The sequence below is a fragment of the Gracilinanus agilis genome, chromosome 4, assembly GCF_016433145.1.
Source record: "Gracilinanus agilis isolate LMUSP501 chromosome 4, AgileGrace, whole genome shotgun sequence".
Classification (NCBI taxonomy): Eukaryota; Metazoa; Chordata; class Mammalia; order Didelphimorphia; family Didelphidae; genus Gracilinanus; species Gracilinanus agilis.
The window spans coordinates 13,127,925-13,148,828 of NC_058133.1; the positions used below are offsets into that span (position 1 = coordinate 13,127,925).

The 20,904-nt window shown below is 47.9% G+C and overlaps 1 protein-coding gene across 1 annotated transcript; it reads right to left on the reverse strand.

The window, feature by feature from the left end:
* Positions 1 to 9,987: 9,987 nt before the first annotated feature.
* On the reverse strand, positions 9,988 to 18,491 carry CACHD1 (cache domain containing 1). Its single transcript, XM_044676693.1, has 3 exons — positions 18,419 to 18,491; positions 16,381 to 16,482; positions 9,988 to 10,724 (listed from the first exon to the last, which is right to left on the reverse strand). The coding sequence occupies exons 1-3, from the start codon at positions 18,480 to 18,482 to the stop codon at positions 10,486 to 10,488; spliced, it is 405 nt and encodes a 134-aa protein (XP_044532628.1). The 5' UTR covers positions 18,483 to 18,491; the 3' UTR covers positions 9,988 to 10,485.
* Positions 18,492 to 20,904: the final 2,413 nt, after the last annotated feature.

The window sequence follows — 20,904 nt, forward strand, 5'->3', positions numbered from 1 at the left end:
ACAATAGCAATAGATAACACTGATGAAACTTTGAATTCCCTCGTGTGTGAGTAACTTATTCCCACTGTTCTTCTGACGGAAATGGGTCCCCTCAGGAAATTTGCTTCCCAAGTTCTTTGCAGACAAGTTACTGTGATGTTTTTGCTAAGAACTAGTTTCTAAAATCCAAGATCCAAACTTCAGTTGTGTTCAACTAAAGCTGTTACTTCCCTGATTCAACCTGGTCTTTTTGTTTCACAGGGAAGGCTACTGGCCCGTACTCATGACCCTTATCATAGATCTTGACCAAAAGGCTATTATCTCAAGGTTGTCCCCCTATTGGAGTGAGCCTGGGGCCCTCTTCTCCTTCTTAAAAGTTAATGGGGAGGGAGCAGCTGGGTAGCTCAGCGGATTGAAAGTCAGGTCTAGAGATGGGAGGTCCTGGGTTCAAATCTGGCCTCAGACACTTCCCAGCTGTGTGACCCTGGGCAAGTCACTTGACCCCCATGGCCCAGCCTTACCACTCTTCCACCTATGAGACAATACACAGAAGTTAAGGGTTTTAAAAAAAAGTTATTGGGGGAAGGAGGTATTTCTTAAATTTAAATACAAATTGTATGTATTTAGATAGGAGATCCATATACTTTACAACAGCTAAGATTTGATGCCTTAATGCTTAAATTTTGGCTTAAGCTGTTTATAATAGCTTCACAGCCCAGTTGCCTGGGATTCTGGGACATGAGGAAAATGTGTCAGGTGCACCTTTTTTCTTTACTAATCTTCTGCTGAATTGCTAATCAATAGTCTTAAAGAATCCTTACTTTAAAAGGATCGGATCATCTAAAGAGAGAAGAAACAGGAGACAATGAATCAGAGGTAGGAGGAGAGTTAAGGATGAGGAAGTCCACAGGATCACTCAATCAGATGATAAATATCTAGTAGGTGTCTACTGTGTGCCAGGCACTATGCTAAGCATTGGGGAAACCAAAGGCAACAAAAGACAGTCCCTGCCCTCAAGGAGCTCCCAACATGCAAACAGATACATACAGATGAGCTGTATCTGGGAATACTTCAGAGATATTGTGGGTTCAGTGACAGATCGACAAAATAAAGCAAATAGCACAATAAAATGAGTCACATGACTTTTGGGGTTTCCTGGTGCACATAAAAGTTATGCTTATGGGGGCAGCTGGGTAGCTCAGTGGATTGAAAGTCAGGCCTAGAGACGAGAGGTCCTGGGTTCAAATCTGGCCTCAGACACTTCCCAGCTGTGTGACCCTGGGCAAGTCACTTGACCCCCATGGCCCACCCTTACCACTCTTCCACCTAGGAGCCAATACACAGAAGTTAAGGGTTTAAAAACAAAAAAACAAACCCCAACTGCCTTTTTGAGAGAGTCCACGGTGTTCCAGTTGGAATCTCAGCTCCTTCCTGTCTGTCTAGGCTTCCAAAATGCTTTAAACCTATTTCCCTCTTACAGAACCAGTACACAGCACTGATTCTCAGACCAAAAGGTAAGGGTTTAAAACAATAGGACAACAATCAAGTTTGCCACAATGATCGACTCTTCCTTTCATCGAACACGTTTATTAATCGGCTCAGTTTTGATATCGTTGTATCTTAGGGAATAGATAGAGCGAAAGGGAGGGAGGGAGATGGGCAATCAGAGGCGGGCTGCCCGGTGGGGCAGTCAGAACACAGATAACAGTTTTTATTTCAGGTTGGCTCTCTCATATGGGTGCGGTTCATGACACTCTGAACAAGGACAACAGCAAGACAAATGATCCCCGATTCCAGATGACCATCACAGATGCGATAATAACGAAGATGTTCGGAACGTCGTGAGAACGACCAAGACGTGACGCGGAGACATGACGTGAGCGCAGGCTGTTGGGAAAATAGCTCTCACAGACTCGCTCCTAGCAGGCTCGCCAAGACCCTTCAGTTTGTAAAAAATGGCGAGTCTGCGCAGTGCCAGCAAAGGAGGCGTGCCTGCCCAGGATAACTGGGGAAGAAGGGTCAGAAGACGGCAGCCCTCCATCCGCGTCACTGCAGGTTTGCGTGCTCGAGTGGCACCGATTCATTGCCGTCTAATTGGTGCCCCTCCTGAGCTAACAATGTAGCCAGGATGTACTGACTGTCTATATTTCTGAATGCAGGATTGTCTGCCTGCCAGGAAAGTCCTTATTGACGCAGTTCAGAAACAGCCCCCAGAAGGACAGGGCTGGGGAGCCTCCGGCTGGGTGGTTAGGATTATTTTCCCAGGCACATGCCTTTCACAAGCAATTATTACAGAAAGACACTGGCTCAGGGAAATGGGTTTAAGTGACCTCCCAGGGTGGTTTTTTGTTGTTTTGTTTTTTTTTTAATACCACATTCCTCAGTCACCCGCCACTATAACACGAAGCTGCCCCATTAAATCTCAAGAACTACTCCAAGAAACACATCGACTGAGGTCTAACCCGTAACCCAAGTTGGCTCCTGAGCCCCAAATGCAAACACGTACAAAAGGAGCCCTTGAGGAAAATCTGCGGATGAAGCCCCGCTTACCGGATTCCGCTCGCAAGGCCGATAAACAGATAGAATGATGGATGGGATTCCTTTCAAAGACTAGTCCTGGCTCGGCCTTTCTTTTGGCAAAGGAGACCGAGTTTCCCTTTCTAGTGCAAAGAATGACACAGGAATGACTTAGTTCTTCCTGTCCAAGGGGCTGGGAAGGTTAAGGGCCTCAGATGACCCTGGAGAGGGATAGCAAATGCTGTCATAAATCTTCCAGACCCCAGCAGGGGAAGCCGCCGTTCAACAAGTGGGAGGTAAGAAGAACCCCGCACGCAGGGAGCAGGGAGCTCGCATTCCCTTTAAGCCACAAGTCATTTGGCCTTCGCTGCTTTCCTTTGCAAGTCGATTGGTGCAAAGGTGGAAGGAGAGGAGAGACTTCTAGAGCCCAAACTGGTTAAACATCATCTGTTTTCTTTTTCTTTTTCTGAAATAAAACCCCGACGTTCCATCTTAGATCCAGTCCTATGTATTGGCTCCAAGGCAGAAGAATGCTAAGAGCTAGGCCATGGGGGTTAAGTGACTGGCCCAGGGGCACACAACTAGGAAGTGTCTGGGGCTAGATTTGAACCCAGGATCTCTGATGTTTAGGCCTGGCTCTCCATCCACTGAGTCACCTAACTGTCCCCTCATCTGCTTTTTTCTGTAGGGTGAAGCCCTAACAAGAGAATTTTCTTTTATTTCCTCTCAAGTCAAATAGTAGCGTCTACAAAAGCAATGAAAAGCAATCTTCGCTCCCCCCAACCAACCACATAATCAGGATTATTGACTAAGCTAATAGCCAGAACAGACTCGGAGTCTGGGAGAGCTGCAAAGAAAGAAGCCCACATTTGGTTCAGCCTTCACATCTTGCAGAGGAAGAGACTGTGGCCCAGAAGGGGGACGCTCCATGCCAAGAGTCCCAAAGCTGGTAAACAGCAGAGCCGGGACTCGCAGCCAGGTCAGCTGACTTCTTCCTGTTACTTCTCCTTCCAGTCTGCCTTTTTGCATTTCTCCAAGATTTTTGTTTTGCTTTGGTATATCGTTCTGCTGGATGTATATGCTCTTTTAGCCTTGCTTTCCTAGCTTTGCAGCATTTTCTTGGTCTTTCCATATTTCTTGGGAGTTCTTATTTTCTTAGACTCAGAAAACCTCCGTTGGGAGAGAGCCCAGAGATTAGCTAGTCCAATCCACGTGGATTCTGTATGCACTGTCTAGCAGGGAGATGATTTTTAAAAATTCAATTTTATTTTCTGTTCCAATTCTCTCCTTTCCTCTCCCCCACCCAATATGAAGGCAAGAATAAAAGAAACCAGGGACAGCTGGGTAGCTCAGTGGATGGAGAGCCAGGCCTAGAGACGGGAGGTCCTAGGTTCAAACCTGGCCTCAGACACTTCCCAGCTGTGTGACCCTGGGCAAGTCACTCGATCCCCATTGCCCACCCTTACAGCTCTTCTGCCTAGAAGCCAATACACAATATTGATTCCAAGACGGAAGGTGAGGGTTTAAAAAAAAAAAAGAATAAAAGAAACCTCCTTACCAATATGTATAGACACTTGTTTGTTTGGGTATATGTTTTGGAGTTTGGTTTTATGGGATTGTTCGCTTACAAGAATGAATAATGTGGAGATAAAAAAATTAAATTAAAAAAATATGAAAAACAAATTTACATATTTGTCTTGATCCAAGGGGGGTGGGGGGAGCAAGAAAAAAAAGAAAATATATGAACTGATTTATTTTTGGCTCAATCTCTATTAAATTCAATTTCTTGGGCTCACTGATCTCATCCACCAGTTGGTGGGCAGACTCCAGCTCACTAGCTTTCAGGTCAAATCTAGCCTTAGCTGCAGCCTGTTATTGTACGGTCCGTGAGCTGAGAGTGGTTTTTTGTATTTTCAAATGGTTGGAAACTATCAAAAGAAGAATATTCTGTGACTTGGGAAACTGATGTGAAATCCAGATTTCAGCAATCCTAAGTAAGAATTCACTGGAACCCAGCCACGCTCCCTTGTTGATGTGTTGTCCACGGCTGCTTTCATGCCATAATGGCACCATGGAGGAGCTAGGACAGAACGTCCGTGGTGCCCTCGTACCCTCCCACTGCTGCTAGATGGACCACGAATCCCACTTACCACTCGACAACGTGTGGTGTGCCACGTGTCGGGGTTCCAGGACATCCGATTTTATTTTCATTACCAGCGAACACTCATCATGCCATCAGAAGAAGAGAAAGAGAGAGAAAAAGTTGTATTTCAATTTCTTGAGCTCAGGCCTGAGGTTGAAATGTGTCTAAGTGAGAACCTTCCTCGTCCTTTGGAAATTAGCAGATTCGCTAATGTTTCCGAATAAATTCAATCCCAAATGACAAAGCCAGACACTACTGACATGCAGACTCGTACTACCTGTAAAGTCAGTTCAATGGCCAGCTAACGCTGTTTGAATCACGATGAATATTCAGCGTCTTTTGAAATTTCCCATGTCAAGGGTTAAAGAAGATCTCCATCCATTCGCACACAAATCGGAGTGGATACATTTTTCCAAGCCCAAACGAATTCCAGCGATGTTTTGGGGATCTCAACGCAAGTGCAAAAGGAATTCTCAGATTTCGAAATTCATTTAACTCTTCGATTGAGGAATTCTCAGATTTCGAAATTCATTTAACTCTTCATTTAACCTTCTGCCTAACCTTCAGTTGAGATGATTGATCTGCTAAAAGGCAAATATCAAGAGAACTTGGGCTCACTGATCTCATCCACCAGTTGGTGGGCAGACGCCAGATAATAGAATTCTTGTCAATGCTTTGCCCAAGCGATGAATATGCTCAGTTAAACATGCTTGTGGACCAATAGCAGCACTGGCAGGACCTATCTGTGTGAAGACATTTTCAACGTAAAATATGTACAATCTCATGACAGACCAGCATTAACCTATGAATATTTACATTTCATGTTGAAGATCAGGAGCAATAACTTTGAATGCTGATGACATAAAATGTTGTCGTCCTCAAAAGTTTCATTTTTCTTACTGGTAGATAGATCACTATCATAAAATTATACTCTATTATTATATTTCAAATTTCATCAATCAAGATTATCAAAATGTTTTCTCTCCAGTTATATTGGTAAGTATCTGCACATTATCCTTGGTTTTCCTTTTTGGTCTGCCAAGCTCCAAAGACCCAAGTCTTTGGCCCTTTACAAAAAGAAGCTAACTGATCCTTGATCTAACCTGTCCAGAACTTTCTGAGTCATCTTGTGTGTCCGTTATCTTTCCCAGGTTTATGTCAGATGCAGGCCATCTACACTATCCTTCAGGTGGTTTATAAAAACATTAATTAGTCCAGGGCTAAGTGTGAATCAAAGTTGATTTTGAACAGTTAATGATTAAACTTTAGAGGCGGTCATTGAACCAGTTATGAATCTACTTATCATCTAATATATACCTTTCCCTGTTTCTCACAATAGTGGAAATATTGTTATCAAATCCTTTGCTAAAATGTAGGTAAACTGTAACTTCAGCATTCATCTTAGAACCCTATCTAAAAAAGAAAGGTTAGCCTAGCATGACCTATTATGGATAAAGCTTCTTTGTGATCACTGGTTGAGTTCATAATCCATCTCCCTAGTAATTTCCAGCAGAATTAAAGCAATAGTTTACATTGTTATTCATCTTTATATAAATATTTCCCTATGACTGGATCTATAGCCATGTAGGCAAACCAATGGCACGTGTGCCCAAGGGGGCTGCTCCCTTCCCTGTGCACGCCTGAGGACATTTTTCACATCACCTGCCCCTCTATTCAGCAGCCCAATGGGAGCACGTCCTCCCTCCCCTGTCTGGGGTAAGGGAGAGACTCACATGTGGTGTGAAGGTGCGGTTTGGGCATTCGGTCTCCAAAAGTTTTGCCATCACTGAACTCTAGGTTGTTCCCAGCATTCAGATACAAAAATGTTTGTAGAGGAATTTCTTCTAAATTATAACCTATTGTTATATGCAATGAATGTAACAAATACCTTTTCATTCATTCTTTTCATTACATTAGTCCTAGCAGGGAGAATCAGAGTCAAAGGGTAGTATCAGTTTCTGTTATTTTTCTAATATGTTGCCACATTGGGCTCCAAAAGGATTGCTTCACTTTACAATTCTGCCAGCAACATAATAGTGTGTCTGCTTTTCCACAGCTGCGCCAACATGGAATTTCATCTGTATAAATGGAGATTTTGAACCTTGGACTTCATTCCTCAGAAGTCCCTTAGTATTTCCCCAAATTCCCTTTACTCTCTCTTGCACCTCCATGTTTGCGTGGTCACATTATTGTTTTATAAGTTCTGTAGCTCCTCCCTCTTCTCTCTCTTCTTTACAAGTGTGGCTGAAGTTAGTTTAGTACCTTTTCACTCTAGTATTTTTTATGTTAGGTTATTATTAATAAAACTTTATAAAATATAGTAGTCATTGGATATTAATTTTAAAAATTCATACATCTTAAAATTTTTTTTGGTCAATTTGTTGGGTGTCTAGTAGTACCTCATATCTGTTTTCATTCACATTTCCTTGATTATAAAAGGTGTTGAGTCATCTTTTCAGTTGATTTTAAAATAACTTGTTAGGATTGATTTCCATCCAATTAATTGACATTATTATTATTATTATTATTATTATTATAAACCCTCACCTTCCATCTTGGAGTCAATACTGTGTATTGGCTCCAAGGCAGAAGAGTGGTAATGGGGGTCAAGTGACTTGCCCAGGGTCACACAGCTGGGAAGTGTCTGAGGCTGGATTTAAACCCAGGACCTCCCGTCTTTAGGCCTGAGCACAGTCTTGCACACAAAAGTGTTTAATAAATGCGATTCGACTGATTTTTTACCCATTCTCCTGCCTGTAGCAGTAGTATAGGAAAAGTGGAAGATTTTGCAGTTCCTTCATAGTCTACCTCTTAGGAAAGCGATTCCATGTGTTCTTCTTGGCCGAGTGTGCATCAGTTGTTTGCTGACCTCCGTGACGGCGGGGCTGTCTAGAAGGGCACCACCAAGCCGTGGCTTCCCGTCCTGGGAGATTCTGGCCTCTCCTTCCTACATCTTGCATGAGGAAGATGGAGGGTAGCCGCCATCCTTAGTATCTTCCTTCGGGCCTTAAAGACATCCTCAGGTGCCAGGACAACAGTTGGGCTGCCCATCTGCTCTCCTTACTCTTCTCCCGTAGCCCACCCACCTCCATTTCCCGGGCGGCAGGCGAGCCACTATTTGTCCTCGGCTCCAGTTTGCTTCCATCGCATTTCCCCGGGCTGCGCCGTGATTCACAGGCACCGAGCATATGGCATAAACATTCGAATCCCTTCCCTCCGAAGCGAGAAACAGGTGACTCTTACCTCAACAGCTATAAATTGCTTTCTGGGCTAGTCTTGGGATCTGCTTGGAATGCCTCCATGTCAGGGATTCTTTTCTTTGGAAAACCAAAGAGCCTTGTCCTTGGGGAAATGTTCTCTAGTTCCACGAGGAGCCCAACTTTAAAAAAGAATATGCTGGGCAGCTGGGTGGCTCAGTGGATGGAGAGGCAGACCTAGAGAACGGAGGTCCTGGGTTCAAATCTGACTTCATACTTCCTGCCTACTTCACCCTGGACCAGTCACTTGACCCCAATGGCCTAGCCCTGACCACTCTTCTGCCTTAGAATCAATATACTGCATTGATTCTAAGACAGAAGGTGAGGGTTTCAAAGGAAAGACTATGGAATGGAATTGAGGGGCTGGGATGAGGGCACCCGGCCAGAAAAAAGACCCGGCTTTTATTTAAATGGTAATGAATTAGCTGGGCCAGAGAAGCAAGGGCTATACATTTCTTTTTTTTTATTCTTTTTTTTTTTTAACCCTTAACTTCTGTGTATTGACTCCTAGGTAGAAGAGTGGTAAAGGTGGGCAATGGGGGTCAAGTGACTTGCCCAGGGTCACCCAGCTGGGAAGTGTCTGAGGTCAGATTGGAACCCAGGACCTCTCGTCTCTAGGCCTGACTCTCCATCCACTGAGCCACCCAGCTGGCCCCGGATATATATTTCTTTTTCTTTTTTAAATTTTAAACCCTTAACTTCTGTGTATTGACTTATAGGTGGAAGAGTGGTAAGGGTAGGCAATGGGGGTCAAGTGACTTGCCCAGGGTCACCCAGCTGGGAAGTGTCTGAGGCCAGATTTGAACCTAGGACCTCCTGTCTCTAGGCCTGGCTCTCCATCCACTGAGCTACCCAGCTGCCCCGATATATATTTCTAACATATGTTTTAGAATTTCATCTCGCTGTACTCTGGAGACTAGTTGTTATTTCAGAATCGGAAGTCCCCAAACTGATCCGAGGGCAACACCACCGGATCTCCTTTGTGAAATGGTAGATTTAAAAAGTTGATGTAATTCGCACCCACATCCTGGGGGCCAAATGAACAAATCACACCATTGAGTCAAGAGTAATCTACTAAACCCGACTTTATATACAGTTTATTTCACTAGAGACTGCGATTTTATACATAGTATAAAGGGCTTCTGGATAGCACACATATAGTTACTGACGGTACTCCTTAAGAACCACGTTTTACATTAGACAGTATTTAGTACCCTATCGTGAAAACAGTATTCCGTGACTTAAAAAAAACAAAAACAAACAAAAACTCTACATATAAATGGAGATTTTCCATATGAACTGTGCAACTGCTTTGACAACGTTGCTCCATCGCCAAAGGTGAGTTTGGAATCCGCCACTGCTATGAGGCCGTTAATGTTCCATTGTGACGTCCCAGGTCGTGTCCGACAGATCGGAGGGATCCCTTTATGGCTCTCAGAGCAGTGTCAGGTTCCAGGTAACTGGCAGCAGCTTCTAATGAAGGTTCCCAGTGAGATCTCTTGTAAGGACCCCAATCACACAGCACCCGGCTTAACTCTCGGCCGGTGGAGCCAATGGCCTCCCTGTCCAAACAGGACGTGGCTTTCACTTGTAGAGCGCCTGGCGGTCAGCCACGAGACGAAGCCTTCGTTCCCCTCGCTGGGGAGGCCCGCAGGGTGGTGCTCAGCCAGCTGGGGAGAAGCGGAGGCTGGAGAGCTCCAAAGAGAAGACTGCGGCCCCCCTGGACGGTGCTTCCTTTGCCCCCTGCCTGTGCCCATCCAACCCCCAGAAAGAACCCGCGATGGCCGCTCCTGCAAAACGCTGCGATAAAGAATATGCGTGTAAACGAGTCCGAGGGATTTCTTCATTCTCCCATTTTGCAGAGGGGGCCGGTGGGAGCGCCGCAGCCAAGGGAGCGAGAGAATTCCCTGGTGCAAGAACCGTTCACTGTCCCCCAAACCGGCCATTCTACCGGAGGATGATTGTTCCCAAGCCTTCTCCTCCTGCTCCCGCGCCCACCCCCACCCCCCAAGTTCATGAATGTTTGTAAATTCAATAAATAGTAGAAAAATAATCCTTTGCTTAGAAATTTTGAGATGCTCGTGTCGACCTTGTCCTCGCGGGTCCCCTACAGTGACTGCCGGCTCGATGGATCTTTGAGAAACCAAGTGAAACACTGGGAAAAACAAGCGAACCAGCAAGCCACCCAGAGGATCGTACTGGTAGCTGGAGACGTTGCCTTCCTGGGTCCTGGCTCTCCTGCATTTCTGCTCTTCCGCTTAAGGAAAGCTGCCCGTCCCCGGCCCCCGGCTTGACCGGGGCTTTAAAGTTTCCTCCCTGCGTTTGGAGTTCTGCCTTCCCTCCCCCTTTGTTCCTGCTATGGCAGGTCCATTCATCAGACTTTATTTCCCAGCCGGCCGGACATTCACCCTAACGTAACTGGTTGTTCTTCAGCATTCTACAACAAGCAGGAAAAGAGTTCGAGCGCCTGGCAGGACCCAGATCCTCGCCGCCTCTTCACACACATCTCCAAGCCGCAGAGCCCACCTCCGAGCCCACCCCTGCCCCGTTCCCTTCGGTGGTCTCCTCTCCAGGGCCAGGAGGGGGTCGTCAGCACTCTGCGTCCACAGTGTGTACTGTCACGGCTGCCTGTAAGTGGTGGTTGTGGTGGAGGGTCGGGTGGTGCAGCCGGTAGTGGTGGAACTTGTGGCTCAGCAGGGCCGCCGTCTGCGGGGGGGTGTCCAGGTCCAGGTCCTCGTCGTGGTTGCCGACGTCGACCCCGGCCGATAAGGGGTCGTTGTTGCCGGGAGGATTTTCGCTGTCCTCTTGGGGACTCATGGTGCTGTACCCTGCAAGAGAAACGAGAGGACGTGAGGCGGGTGGAGAGCCGGCCCGGAGAGGCGTAAGCAGGGCCTGGCACAGTCGGAGCTTCAGGAACACTGACTCGTTGGTGGGTTCCTGGTGCAAAGGAAAGAAACCCAAAGGGGAGTGTCCCTGCCCTAAAGGGGCTTCTGCTTTACCCAGTATTCGGAGCCATGTGGCAGGGTGAGGGCTTTTGGAGCAGAGACCTTCTTGCCGAGGCAACTGGGTGCTGCAGGAAACAGGGTCTGGGGCTCGGGATTGGGAAGGCTGGAGTTCAAATTATGCTTCAAACACGGACAAGGTGTGCTCCTTCTATCTGCCTCGATTTCCTTCATCGGTAAAATGGGGACCATAAAAGCACTGATCTTAAAACATCGCATGGGCCCAGGAGGCTAACCTTCAAGTGCTCTCTAAATGCCTGCCATCGTGGTTCTCTTGGGCTGCCCAGAAGGGGATGCTGCAGCAGCTACTCTACTGTCCATGGATAGGTAGGAAAACATACCAAAAGCTCCCTGAGAATTTTAAAGGGAACAAAAACGCTTTTGTCTCCTACCTCTCTTTTTCACTGACTAGTCCAGCTTTCATCTCTCTCCTGAGCTCTGGCCCTGCATCACCAACTGCCTGTGAGATAATTCCCCTTGGATGTCCCGGGGACATCCGAAATGTGGCATGGCCAACCTGGAACGCCTCTTCCCCCTGCATCCACTTCTTGGGATGTCCTGATTTTTGCCCAGGCTAGCACGCTTCTCTCAACGGCCCAGCCTGCACTCCCACTCACCCCCACATCCCATGAGTGGATTATTGATTCCACCTTCAGGACACCCCTCTTCGCTTTCTTTTCTCCATTCACTGGAACACTGCTATGACTCAGGACTCCGTTCCTCCTCGCTTCTTTTGCTGTGAGAGCTTCCTCACTGGTCTCCCTGCCTGCCTCCAGGGTTCCCCTTTTTCAACTCATGCTCCACATAGTTACCAAAGGGACACCCTCAAGCACAGGCCTGACCATGTCGATCCCCTTTCATGACTCTAGAACGGTGATTCCCAAAAAAAGTGGGCGCCATCGCCCCCTGGTGGGTGCTGCAGCGATCCAGGAAGGTGGTGATGGCCACAAGTGCATTTATCTTTCCTATTAATTGCTATTAAAATTTAAAAAAAAATTAATTTCCAGGGAGCTAAGTAATATTTTTTCTGGAAAGGGGACGGCAGGCCAAAAAAGTTTGGGAACTACTGGGCTAGGGTGTATGGCAAAAATATAAACTCCTTTTGGCAATGAAACCCGTGATAATCTGGCTTCACTCTTTCTTTCTGGAGGGATCTCCTTTTTCTCTCCTTTGGGTACTTCTTTTACATTTCAATCAATCCAGCCCACCTTCTATTCCCCCATTTTTGTAGTTATTATTGTTCTGTCATGTTAGTCATGCGCAACTCTTTGTGGCCCCATTTGGGATTTTCTTGGCAAAGATAATGGAGCAGTTTGCCATTTCCTTCTCCAGTTCATTGGACAGTTAAGGAAACCGAGGCAAACTGAGTAAAGTGACTTGTCTAGGGTCACACAGCGAGTACATGTCTGAGACTGGATTTGAACTCAGGTCTTCCTGATTCCAGGTCTGTTACTCTATCTGCTGAACTGCCTCGCTTCTCCCCACACTCAGACATCATAGCCATCTATCCCCCCTTGCAATGCTGTAACCCCATGTTTGTGAGGCTTTCTCCTCCTTTCTTCTCCCTCCTGGAATTCCCAGCTCCCTTCAGGGACCTCAATATAAGAGGCCTTCCCTGATGCTCCTCCTTGGGGTCACCCACCCAAACTCTTCACATTATTTTTGAACTGATTTATGGCAAGAAGGCTAACCACTGAGTCCCAGTAGCTGAATTCTGCCCCTAACACAGTGTGTAACCTCAGACAAACTACACCCTCCTTCAGCCTCAGTTTCCTAATCCGAAAAGCAAAGAGGCTGGACTAATGCTCTGTGGTCCTTCCAGGTCTAGATCTAAGATCCAAGGGGATGTACATGTTTTTCCCAGAAAAATGTGAACACGGTGGGGGTAGAGACTGTTTTTTTTCATCTTTGTGCTCACAGAACTCAGTCAATCAACAGCCATTTATTAAGCACCTACTATGTGCGAAGGGCTGGGAAGACAAAGAAAAGCAGACAATTCTCTGCTCTCGAGAGGCTCCCAGGCCAGTGGGGAAGGCGGCATGCAAACAACAGTGTATCTACAAGATACAGAAAGGATCACTGAGGACGGTCGCTGTAGGAAGGCAAGATTCAGGGAGCCTGGGAGACTCCTAGCACAAGGTGGCCTCTGGGAGAGAAGGAGTTTTGGGAAGAGTGAGAGAGTCTCAAAAATAAGAAGGTGGAGAGTCGGCTGCAGCTGGGTGGCTCAGTGGATTGGGAGACCTCAGGTCCTGGGTTCAAATCTGCCCTCAGACACTTCTTAGCTGTGTGACCTTGGGCAAGTCACTTAGCCCCCACTGCCTATCCCTTACCAGTCTTCTGCCTTGGAAACAATAAACAATACTGATTCCAAAATGGAAGGTAAGAGGAATAGCAAGGAGGCTCCCATCACTGAATCGCAGAGGCTGGGTTGGAAAGGGCTAGGAAGGCACAAAAGGGGATCTTATCTTTGATCCTGGAGGAGATGATGAGGGAGGTTCACTGGAGTTTCCTGCCTAGAGAGGGGATGAGATCAGCCTTGGGCTTGAGAAAGATCAGTTTGAGAGCTGAATGGACGATGGAGTGGAGGAGGGCCAGATTTGAGGGAGGGGGAGCCAATCAGAAGGCTGGCTGGTTCAGGCAGGGGGCGACAGGCACTTAAACCAGGGCATCAGGGGAAAGAAGGGGGCATGTCTGAGACGGGTTCTGAAGGCAGGAGTGCCGGGACTCGACAACTGAGTGAAGACAGAGGGTGAGGAGAGTGAAGAATTAAAGAAAACATCTAAGCCGGAATCCTTGCGGGACGCTGGTACCCCCAACAGCAACAGGAAAGGCAGGAAGAAGCCAGGATTTTTTTTTTCTTTTTGGGGGTTGGTGTAGATAACGAGGTCAGTTTTAGCAGGGTTGAGTTGAAGATGTCAACAGGACATCCAGTTTGAAATATCCAACAGGCAGTTGGAGATGGAAGACTAGAGGTCAAGAGAGAGGTGAGGGCTGGACAATTTTTTTTTTTAAACCCTCACCTTCTGTCTTGGAGTCAGTACTGTGTATTGGCTCCAAGGCAAAAGAGTGGTAAGGGTGGGCAATGGGGGTCAAGTGACTTGCCCAGGGTCACACAGCTGGGAAGGGTCTGAGGCCAGATTTGAACCCAGGACCTCCCATCTCTAGGCCTGGCTCTCCATCCACTGAGCTACCCAGCTGCCTCCAAGGGCTGGACAATTCTGATTTCAGAATCTACACATGCTTGTGGAACTGAACTGGATTTTCAAGTGAGTTATTTTAAAAGAAACCAGTGAAGTGAGATGAACATTTTCAAAGAAAAGTCTACAGAATTCAGGTCAGGCTAAGAAAAGTAACTGGAGGGCAGAGGCCTGCATAACTCAGAGTCTTTATTGCCAGGAGAGTAACTCCATGCTGACGGGTGATGGAAAGCCAGCAGCCACTAGCAAAGCAATCAGCTATTCCAGAGAATAGAAGCTGGCTCCCCCTGTTTAAAGATTCATCCTTTTTGGCATTCTAAGGAATGTTTGAAGAGAAAATGGCCTCGCTGATCAAAGGATTCAATTTCCAAGTTCCTGACACGTTTTTAAATATTGCAAAAAGGAAAAAAAATCCCCTTCTAGGTTTCAAGCAGTGACAAGCCATGAATATGGCTTCTGCATCTCCAGTTAGCATCCATCAGCTTCTTCTCGGGGCTGCACCACGGAAGCCCTGGCAGATGGCTGAGCAGAAGGGTTTGGGGGCCGCACGCACGTGCCCACCCAGAGACAAAGCAGCCAATTCTCTCTCTGAGCAACGGCGGAAAGGACTTTTCGAGAGTACGGAAAATGCCTCAGTGGTGGGAATCGAAGGGTGTGGTTCTCTTTGCTTTTTTATTCAAGGTAGCCAAAAAGTGGGCCTTTCAGGGCCCATCAGGCCTTGGGCTTGAAGAGAAATTCACGTGGAAATACAAATCCAAATCAGACAGTCTGAAGTAGCTTTAAAAGTGACAGAAGGCAGACCAAAGGAGACGGCCATCCATAAGAGGGATGGAAAGGCTGGCTATTGTCAGGACTAATCAGGAGAATCGGCCCTCCTCAGGACACAAGCCAGTGGGGAAGGGGGAAAAGCAGATTTAAGAGAAGAAGCAGGATACAACTGAATGTGGCTTTGCTACTGTGTGGCCTTAGGCAAGTCACTAAAGATGAAAGGCTTGGATCAGAGGAATGGTTCTGGCCTTTTCTGAACCCTTACATTCCATCCCAGAATCAGTAATGTGCCTTGTTCCAAGGCAGAAGAGTGGTCATGGCGAGGCAGTGGGGTTAAGCGACTTGCCCAAGGTCACCCAGCTAGGAAGTGTGTGAGGCCAGATTTGAACCCAGGACCTCCTGTCTCCATTCCCTGAGCTCCCCAGCTCTTCAAATATTTATTCAGGCTCCCCTGGAACATTTTTGGTAAAAGAGAACTGATGAATTCCAAGTAAACCAAACTTGCTTTGGTGAGGACTCTAAGGAGAAGAAGCTTTCCTTTACCCTGAATTGAAATCTTCCATTTGTAACTCTTCAGACGGCCAGCACGTCCTCCCATTCCTCCCCAGTGCTAGCACAGGGCTCGGCACATAGACAAACACTCGTTTGATTGGACGGGATCGTTGCAGACCCCGCAGAACAGGCAGAGCGAAGATGAGCCCCAGGTCTAATCCCAGCTCCCGGCTCTGGGTGGGGAGCCTTGACGGGACCGGACTGGCCCCAGGCAGCATCGAGCTTAATAACTGTTTACAGAGCAAAGGAATCTGCGTGTTTGGGCTGATGAACAATGCCGGGGGTGGGCCGCGTCTGGCTGGGGGCCGCAGGATCACAGGACAAATCGAGAAGCAAATGACTTCGTTTTGTCTAGAGTCCAGCGAGTGGTCACCCAGTGTCTGAGGCATGACTCAGCTCTGGCAATCGGCAATCTGGACCCCAATCTCACGTTCCTCTCCTGAATGGCGGTTCAGTGTGGACACCCCGAGCTCGAAGGACAACCAGAATGGGAGCCCCAAGAGAGCAGGGGCTATTTTTGCCTTCCTTTGATTGGCAGCCCTTGGCACCGGTATTCTGCTTAATGAGAAATGCTTGTTGATTGACCTTAGAATACACCAGCCTCCTGAGGGTATCCTTTGGACTATTAAAAAGCATAATTCCTTTGGGTTGCTGAGAGTGTTGAGAGTAAATCTGTGGGCTCAGCGAGGTGGATTGAGTGGACTGAAAGCCATACCTAGAGAGGTCCTGGGTTCAAGTCTGGCCTCAGACACTTCCCAGCTGTGTGACTCTGGGCAAGCCTCTAAACCCCCATGGCCTAGCCCTTATCGCTCTTCTGCCTTGGAACAGGACACAGTATTGATTTAAGACAGAAGGTAGGGCTTAAAAACAGAAGAATTGATTTCTGGCTATTTCAGGGATCGCTGTGGAGACATACCAAGAGCCCCAGCTGCAGTCATCCTGTCACAGAGATTTGGGATCCTTACCGTGGTCACTCTCTGTCCCAGATCGGCCCCAGTACCGACGTCTCCGTTCTGGGCTGTGTGCGTGTCGTTCGATGACTGCTGCTATAAATCGAGTGTTGCTGACTGGGAAAGACAAGAACAATTCATTTTTACTCCTGTGCTAATTCTTTATGATACCACATCGATTTATTCCCCCACTGGGCTCATTCACATGCTGGGCAATCTATGCTTTTAAAGGAAGGTGAGCAAATGCTAAGGACTATGGGAAGAAGCAGGAGACAACTTCTAGATTACGGCAAAGGGAGGTGGGAGAAGCCTTTTTAAGCAGGAATCAAACTTGAAGCCCGACGGGCTGCCGGATTTAGGGATGTAGATTTAGTGCTACAATCCCTCCCCCCCCCCCAGTCATCTAGCTCAACCTATCCAGTTTGTCAACAAGGAAAATAAGACCCAGGGCCAATGCCTCCGCGGTAGTAAGTGCAAGAGCTAGAATTTGAACCCGAGTTTCCAGACTCCAAATCCAGTGCTCTTTCCACAATCTCAAATTGCCTCAAACTTTCTTCTCCACGCTTAGGAATATGGGTGTTAGAAATGGAAGGGACCTGAGAGATTCACCTAGTTCTGAACTCCTTTTTTATAGTTAAGGAAATGGAGTCTAGAGAGGAAGTGACTTACCCAAGGTCTTATAGCTAGTAAATGAGATGAAAAATAACTAGAATTTGTATAGAGCTTTAAGGATTGCAAATACAAAAATCATAATTGATCTTCACAACCTTGGAAGGTAGGTGCTATTACCAACCTTTTAAAAAATTATCTCTGTCTCTGTCTATCTCTCTCTGTCTCTCTCAGTCTGTCTGTCTATCTCTGTCTATCCATACATCTATCTCTGTCTAACCATCCATTCATCCATCTGTCTATCCATACATCCATCTATCCATTTCCATATATCTGTCTGTCTGTCTATCTATCCATCCATCTATCCATCCATCTATCTATCTATCTATCTATCTATCTATCTATCTATCTGTCTGTCTGTCTATCTATCTGTCTATCTATTATCTAGCTATTTATCATCTATCCATCTATCCATCTATCTATCTATCTATGTATCTTTACAAATGAGGAAACTGAGGAAAACAGAGCTTAAGGGGTTTGCTCAGGGTCACAGAGTTAGGGAGCATCTAAGGCAGGATTTAAATTCAGGTCCTTCAGACTCCAGGCCCAGGGTCTGCCCATGGCGCCACCTAGCTGCCTGTCCATATTGCTCATGGATCATAAATGGAGAAGAGGAAAGTCCCACTGAGGCCAACTGATCTGATTCCTCTATTTTCCAGCTAAGGAGGTCCAGGGAAGTTTGGTGGTTTTTCTCATGTGCTTAAGCTGGTGTCAGAGGCAGGATGTGAATTCGAGTTCTCCAACTCCAGAGCCAATGTCAGGGGCTTGGAGGAATCGAACCAAATTCCTTTGTTGGACAGGCAGAGAATGGAGCCCAGGGAGGGGCAGCCTTGCTAAGGGTCATGCAGGGGCAGATGATAGGTTCTGAATATGAGCCTTGGAACTCCATATCCAGAGAACTTACTACTTCATACAATAAATGAAACTCATTTGGTTAAAAATAATATATTTTTTGATGGCAATAGGTCCTGATCAGTGACACATGTAAAACCCAGTAGAGGGGGCAGCTGGGTAGCTCAGTGGATGGAGAGCCAGGTTTAGAGATGGGAGGTCCTGGGTTCAAATCTGGCCTCAGACACTTCCCAGCTGGGTGACCCTGGACAAGTCACTTGACCCCCATTGCCCAGCCCTTACTGCTCTTCTGCCTTGGAACAAAACACAGTATTGATTCCAAGACAGAAGGTGAGAGTTTAAAAAACAACTATTTTTTTTGGTCCAGATTACGTGTCACTCACTTGGCCTTGACTTAGAGAGAAACAAGAGCCCTGAGATAAACCCTCAATCTGGGCGTCTTCCATGGGAAGACGAGGCCAAAGGCCTGGAGGGGGCCTCGGAGCCCTGGCTGGGCGTCCCGTCCCGCGGGCAGCCCGGCGCGCACACTTACTGATGCCTCTGTCTTCGTGGCTGTCGTCGTCTCTCTCGTCTCGGTCATTCTCCAGGTTGGACATCCGCACGGACATTTCTGTGGAGCAACAGAGAGAGAAGAGTCTGGGCCGAGCGATCTCGTTCGATGAGCCACTTGCTTTAGGGCTCTTCGGGACGGCCGCGCTTTGCAGGATGGGAGGAAGAACTCTGGGCAGAGGGTGAGGCCGTTGTCGAGGCCTCTGGGGCGGAGGGGAGGAGAGACCCACTGGACGTCGGCCGAGTTCCAGAGGTCTATCCAGGAAGGGGGCGAAGGCAGTGGAAAGGACGGAGCTTTCCGCCCATTTGCCCAGAGTGCTGGACGTGGCAGACCCTTGACAAGGACACTCTGGATTGGGCCGAGAGTCCCTGGACTCTGGCTGGAGGATGTCTTCAGAGAATCCCATTTTTAGAGATAAAAAAAATCCAGATAATGTCAAACCAGGCGATCCTCGTCGCTTCGCTATCCCGAAGCTCGTTTGGTTTTTGGTGGATGATTCCATCCGTTTGGGGGAAACTCTGATTCTGTTCCTTCTTTTCTGTGATTAGGCACAAACCCTGGATGAGTTACGATGCCTGGAAAGGTTTCCTTCCTCACTTTTGCCTCTTGAAATCCTGAGACCCCTTCAAGGCTCAGCTCCGGCGCCCTCTCCTGAAGAGGCCTCTCCTGACTCCCTGAGCTACTTACCTAAATGGCTTTGTAATACAAAGAATTAAAACCCTTAACCTTCTGCCTTAGAACCAATACTGCGTACTTGTTCCGAGGCAGAAGAGCAGTCTGGGCTAGGCAAAGGGGGGTTCAGTGACTTGCTCAGGGTCACACAACTAGGAAGTGTCTGAGGCCAGATTTGAACCCAGGACTCCTATCTCTTGGCTTGGTTCTCAATCCATTGAGTCACTTAGGTGCCCCCTTTGTCTATAATTTAAAATATATCCTACACTCCCCGCCCCAGATCATAAACTTAAAAAAAAAAAACCCTTCCCTTCCCTCTTGGAATCAGCATTAAGTATTGCTTCTAAGGCAGAAGTGCAGTAAGGGCTAGGCAATGGGGGTTCAGTGACTTGCTCAGGGTCACACAACTTGGAACTATCTGAGCCCAGATTTGAACCCAGAACTTCATCTCTCTCTCTCTCTCGGCCTGGCTTGCAATCCGCCGAGCCTCAGTTTCTTTAACTGAAAAGTGAAGCTTTGGGACTTTCTGGTTTCTCAGGTTCCTTCTGATTCTAAGTCTGGGGTCCTCCGACACATGAAGTAAACTCTCTCTCTTCCCTGGGGTTCCCTCAAGGGCTGACCAGAAGAAAAGTGACCAAGCAGTCAGTCCCCTTTTCTGGCCACCCTGGGGCTGCCCGAGGGCAGGAGCAAAGTCAGGCTGGAAGGGGCTCCTCACGCGGATGCCACAGAGGCGCGCTTGGAAGAAGACGACCAGCAGCAGGCACCCAATGAGGGGAACCGTGACGCCCAGGGGCCCTCGTCAGCAACCTGGCGGAGCAGCAGCCCAGGAGCGAGGAGGGAGATTGGAGATCCCGGACGAGCCCGGGCAGGGGCCGATCGTGGCTCTACAGGATGCTGGGGAGCCTCTGGACAGCCAAAGAGAGCTCGCAGCAAAGGCTCCTGGGCTCCCCCTCGAGGGGAATCGGGAGAGGACGCAAAGAGAAAGTCCTGCCTGGCTTCTGTCTAGAAAACTGGCCCCGCGGCTCGGATACTGCTATTTTCTGGCTGCTTCGACTCACAGACAGTCATTACAGGCTTAAGCCCGGCTCGGGAACAATCGAGGGAGTTGATGACAGCTTTTGTGGGGCCGGGCTAGAGGGCGATCTGGGGGACGGGGCGGGCAGGTGGGGGCCTTACCCTGGGCAGCCAGAGGAGACATGTGCTGATGGCTCCGGCGGTGAATCTGGTGGCGATAGGCGTAGACGGCCAGGACGAGCACCATGATGCATCCCATGATCCCCCCAGCCACGGGCCCCACCGGGGCACTCTTGACCATGTTCAGGGTGATCACTTCATCGCCTTTGGTAGACAAACAAGCAAGCAAAAGCCAGGTCAATGGTGTACCATGGAGGGAAGGAGCAGGAGAGAGAAGGAAGGGGAGGCGTCCCAGATGGCTCCTCTCACCGCCATGCAGGAGGTTTGCTTTGTCTTCTCTGGAGGCTCCCAACCTAAACTGCAGGACCCTCTTGTGGGGAGCCCAGCCTGTACCCCGGGGCAACAAGGGGAAGTAGAACAGAACGGGAGGCTGGGGGGGGGGGGGGGGGGCTGAATGGACGTAATTCAACGGCTGAACATCAGCTTTGCCTGAAGACTGAACCAGGAGGGCTGGCAAACGGTCTAGAATCTATCGAGCAGGTGGCCCAATCTAGCTTAGTTTAAGAGAGATCAATGTAAAGTCTTATCCTTGGGGCCCAAAATTTAACTCCCCAGAGTGCCTAGAGAGCAGCTTTGAAAAGGCTTCAGGTCTTTTCTTGTCC

Excerpts from the sequence above, each read along its gene's own strand:
- CACHD1 (XM_044676693.1), bottom strand. The coding sequence starts at position 18,482 with ATGTCCAACCTGGAGAATGACCGAGACGAGAGAGACGACGACAGCCAC. Across the intron at positions 16,483-18,418 it reads CCACGAAGACAGAGGCATCA|TCAGCAACACTCGATTTATA; the intron begins GTAAGTGTGCGC and ends TGTCTTTCCCAG. Across the intron at positions 10,725-16,380 it reads TGGGACAGAGAGTGACCACG|GGTACAGCACCATGAGTCCC; the intron begins GTAAGGATCCCA and ends TTTCTCTTGCAG.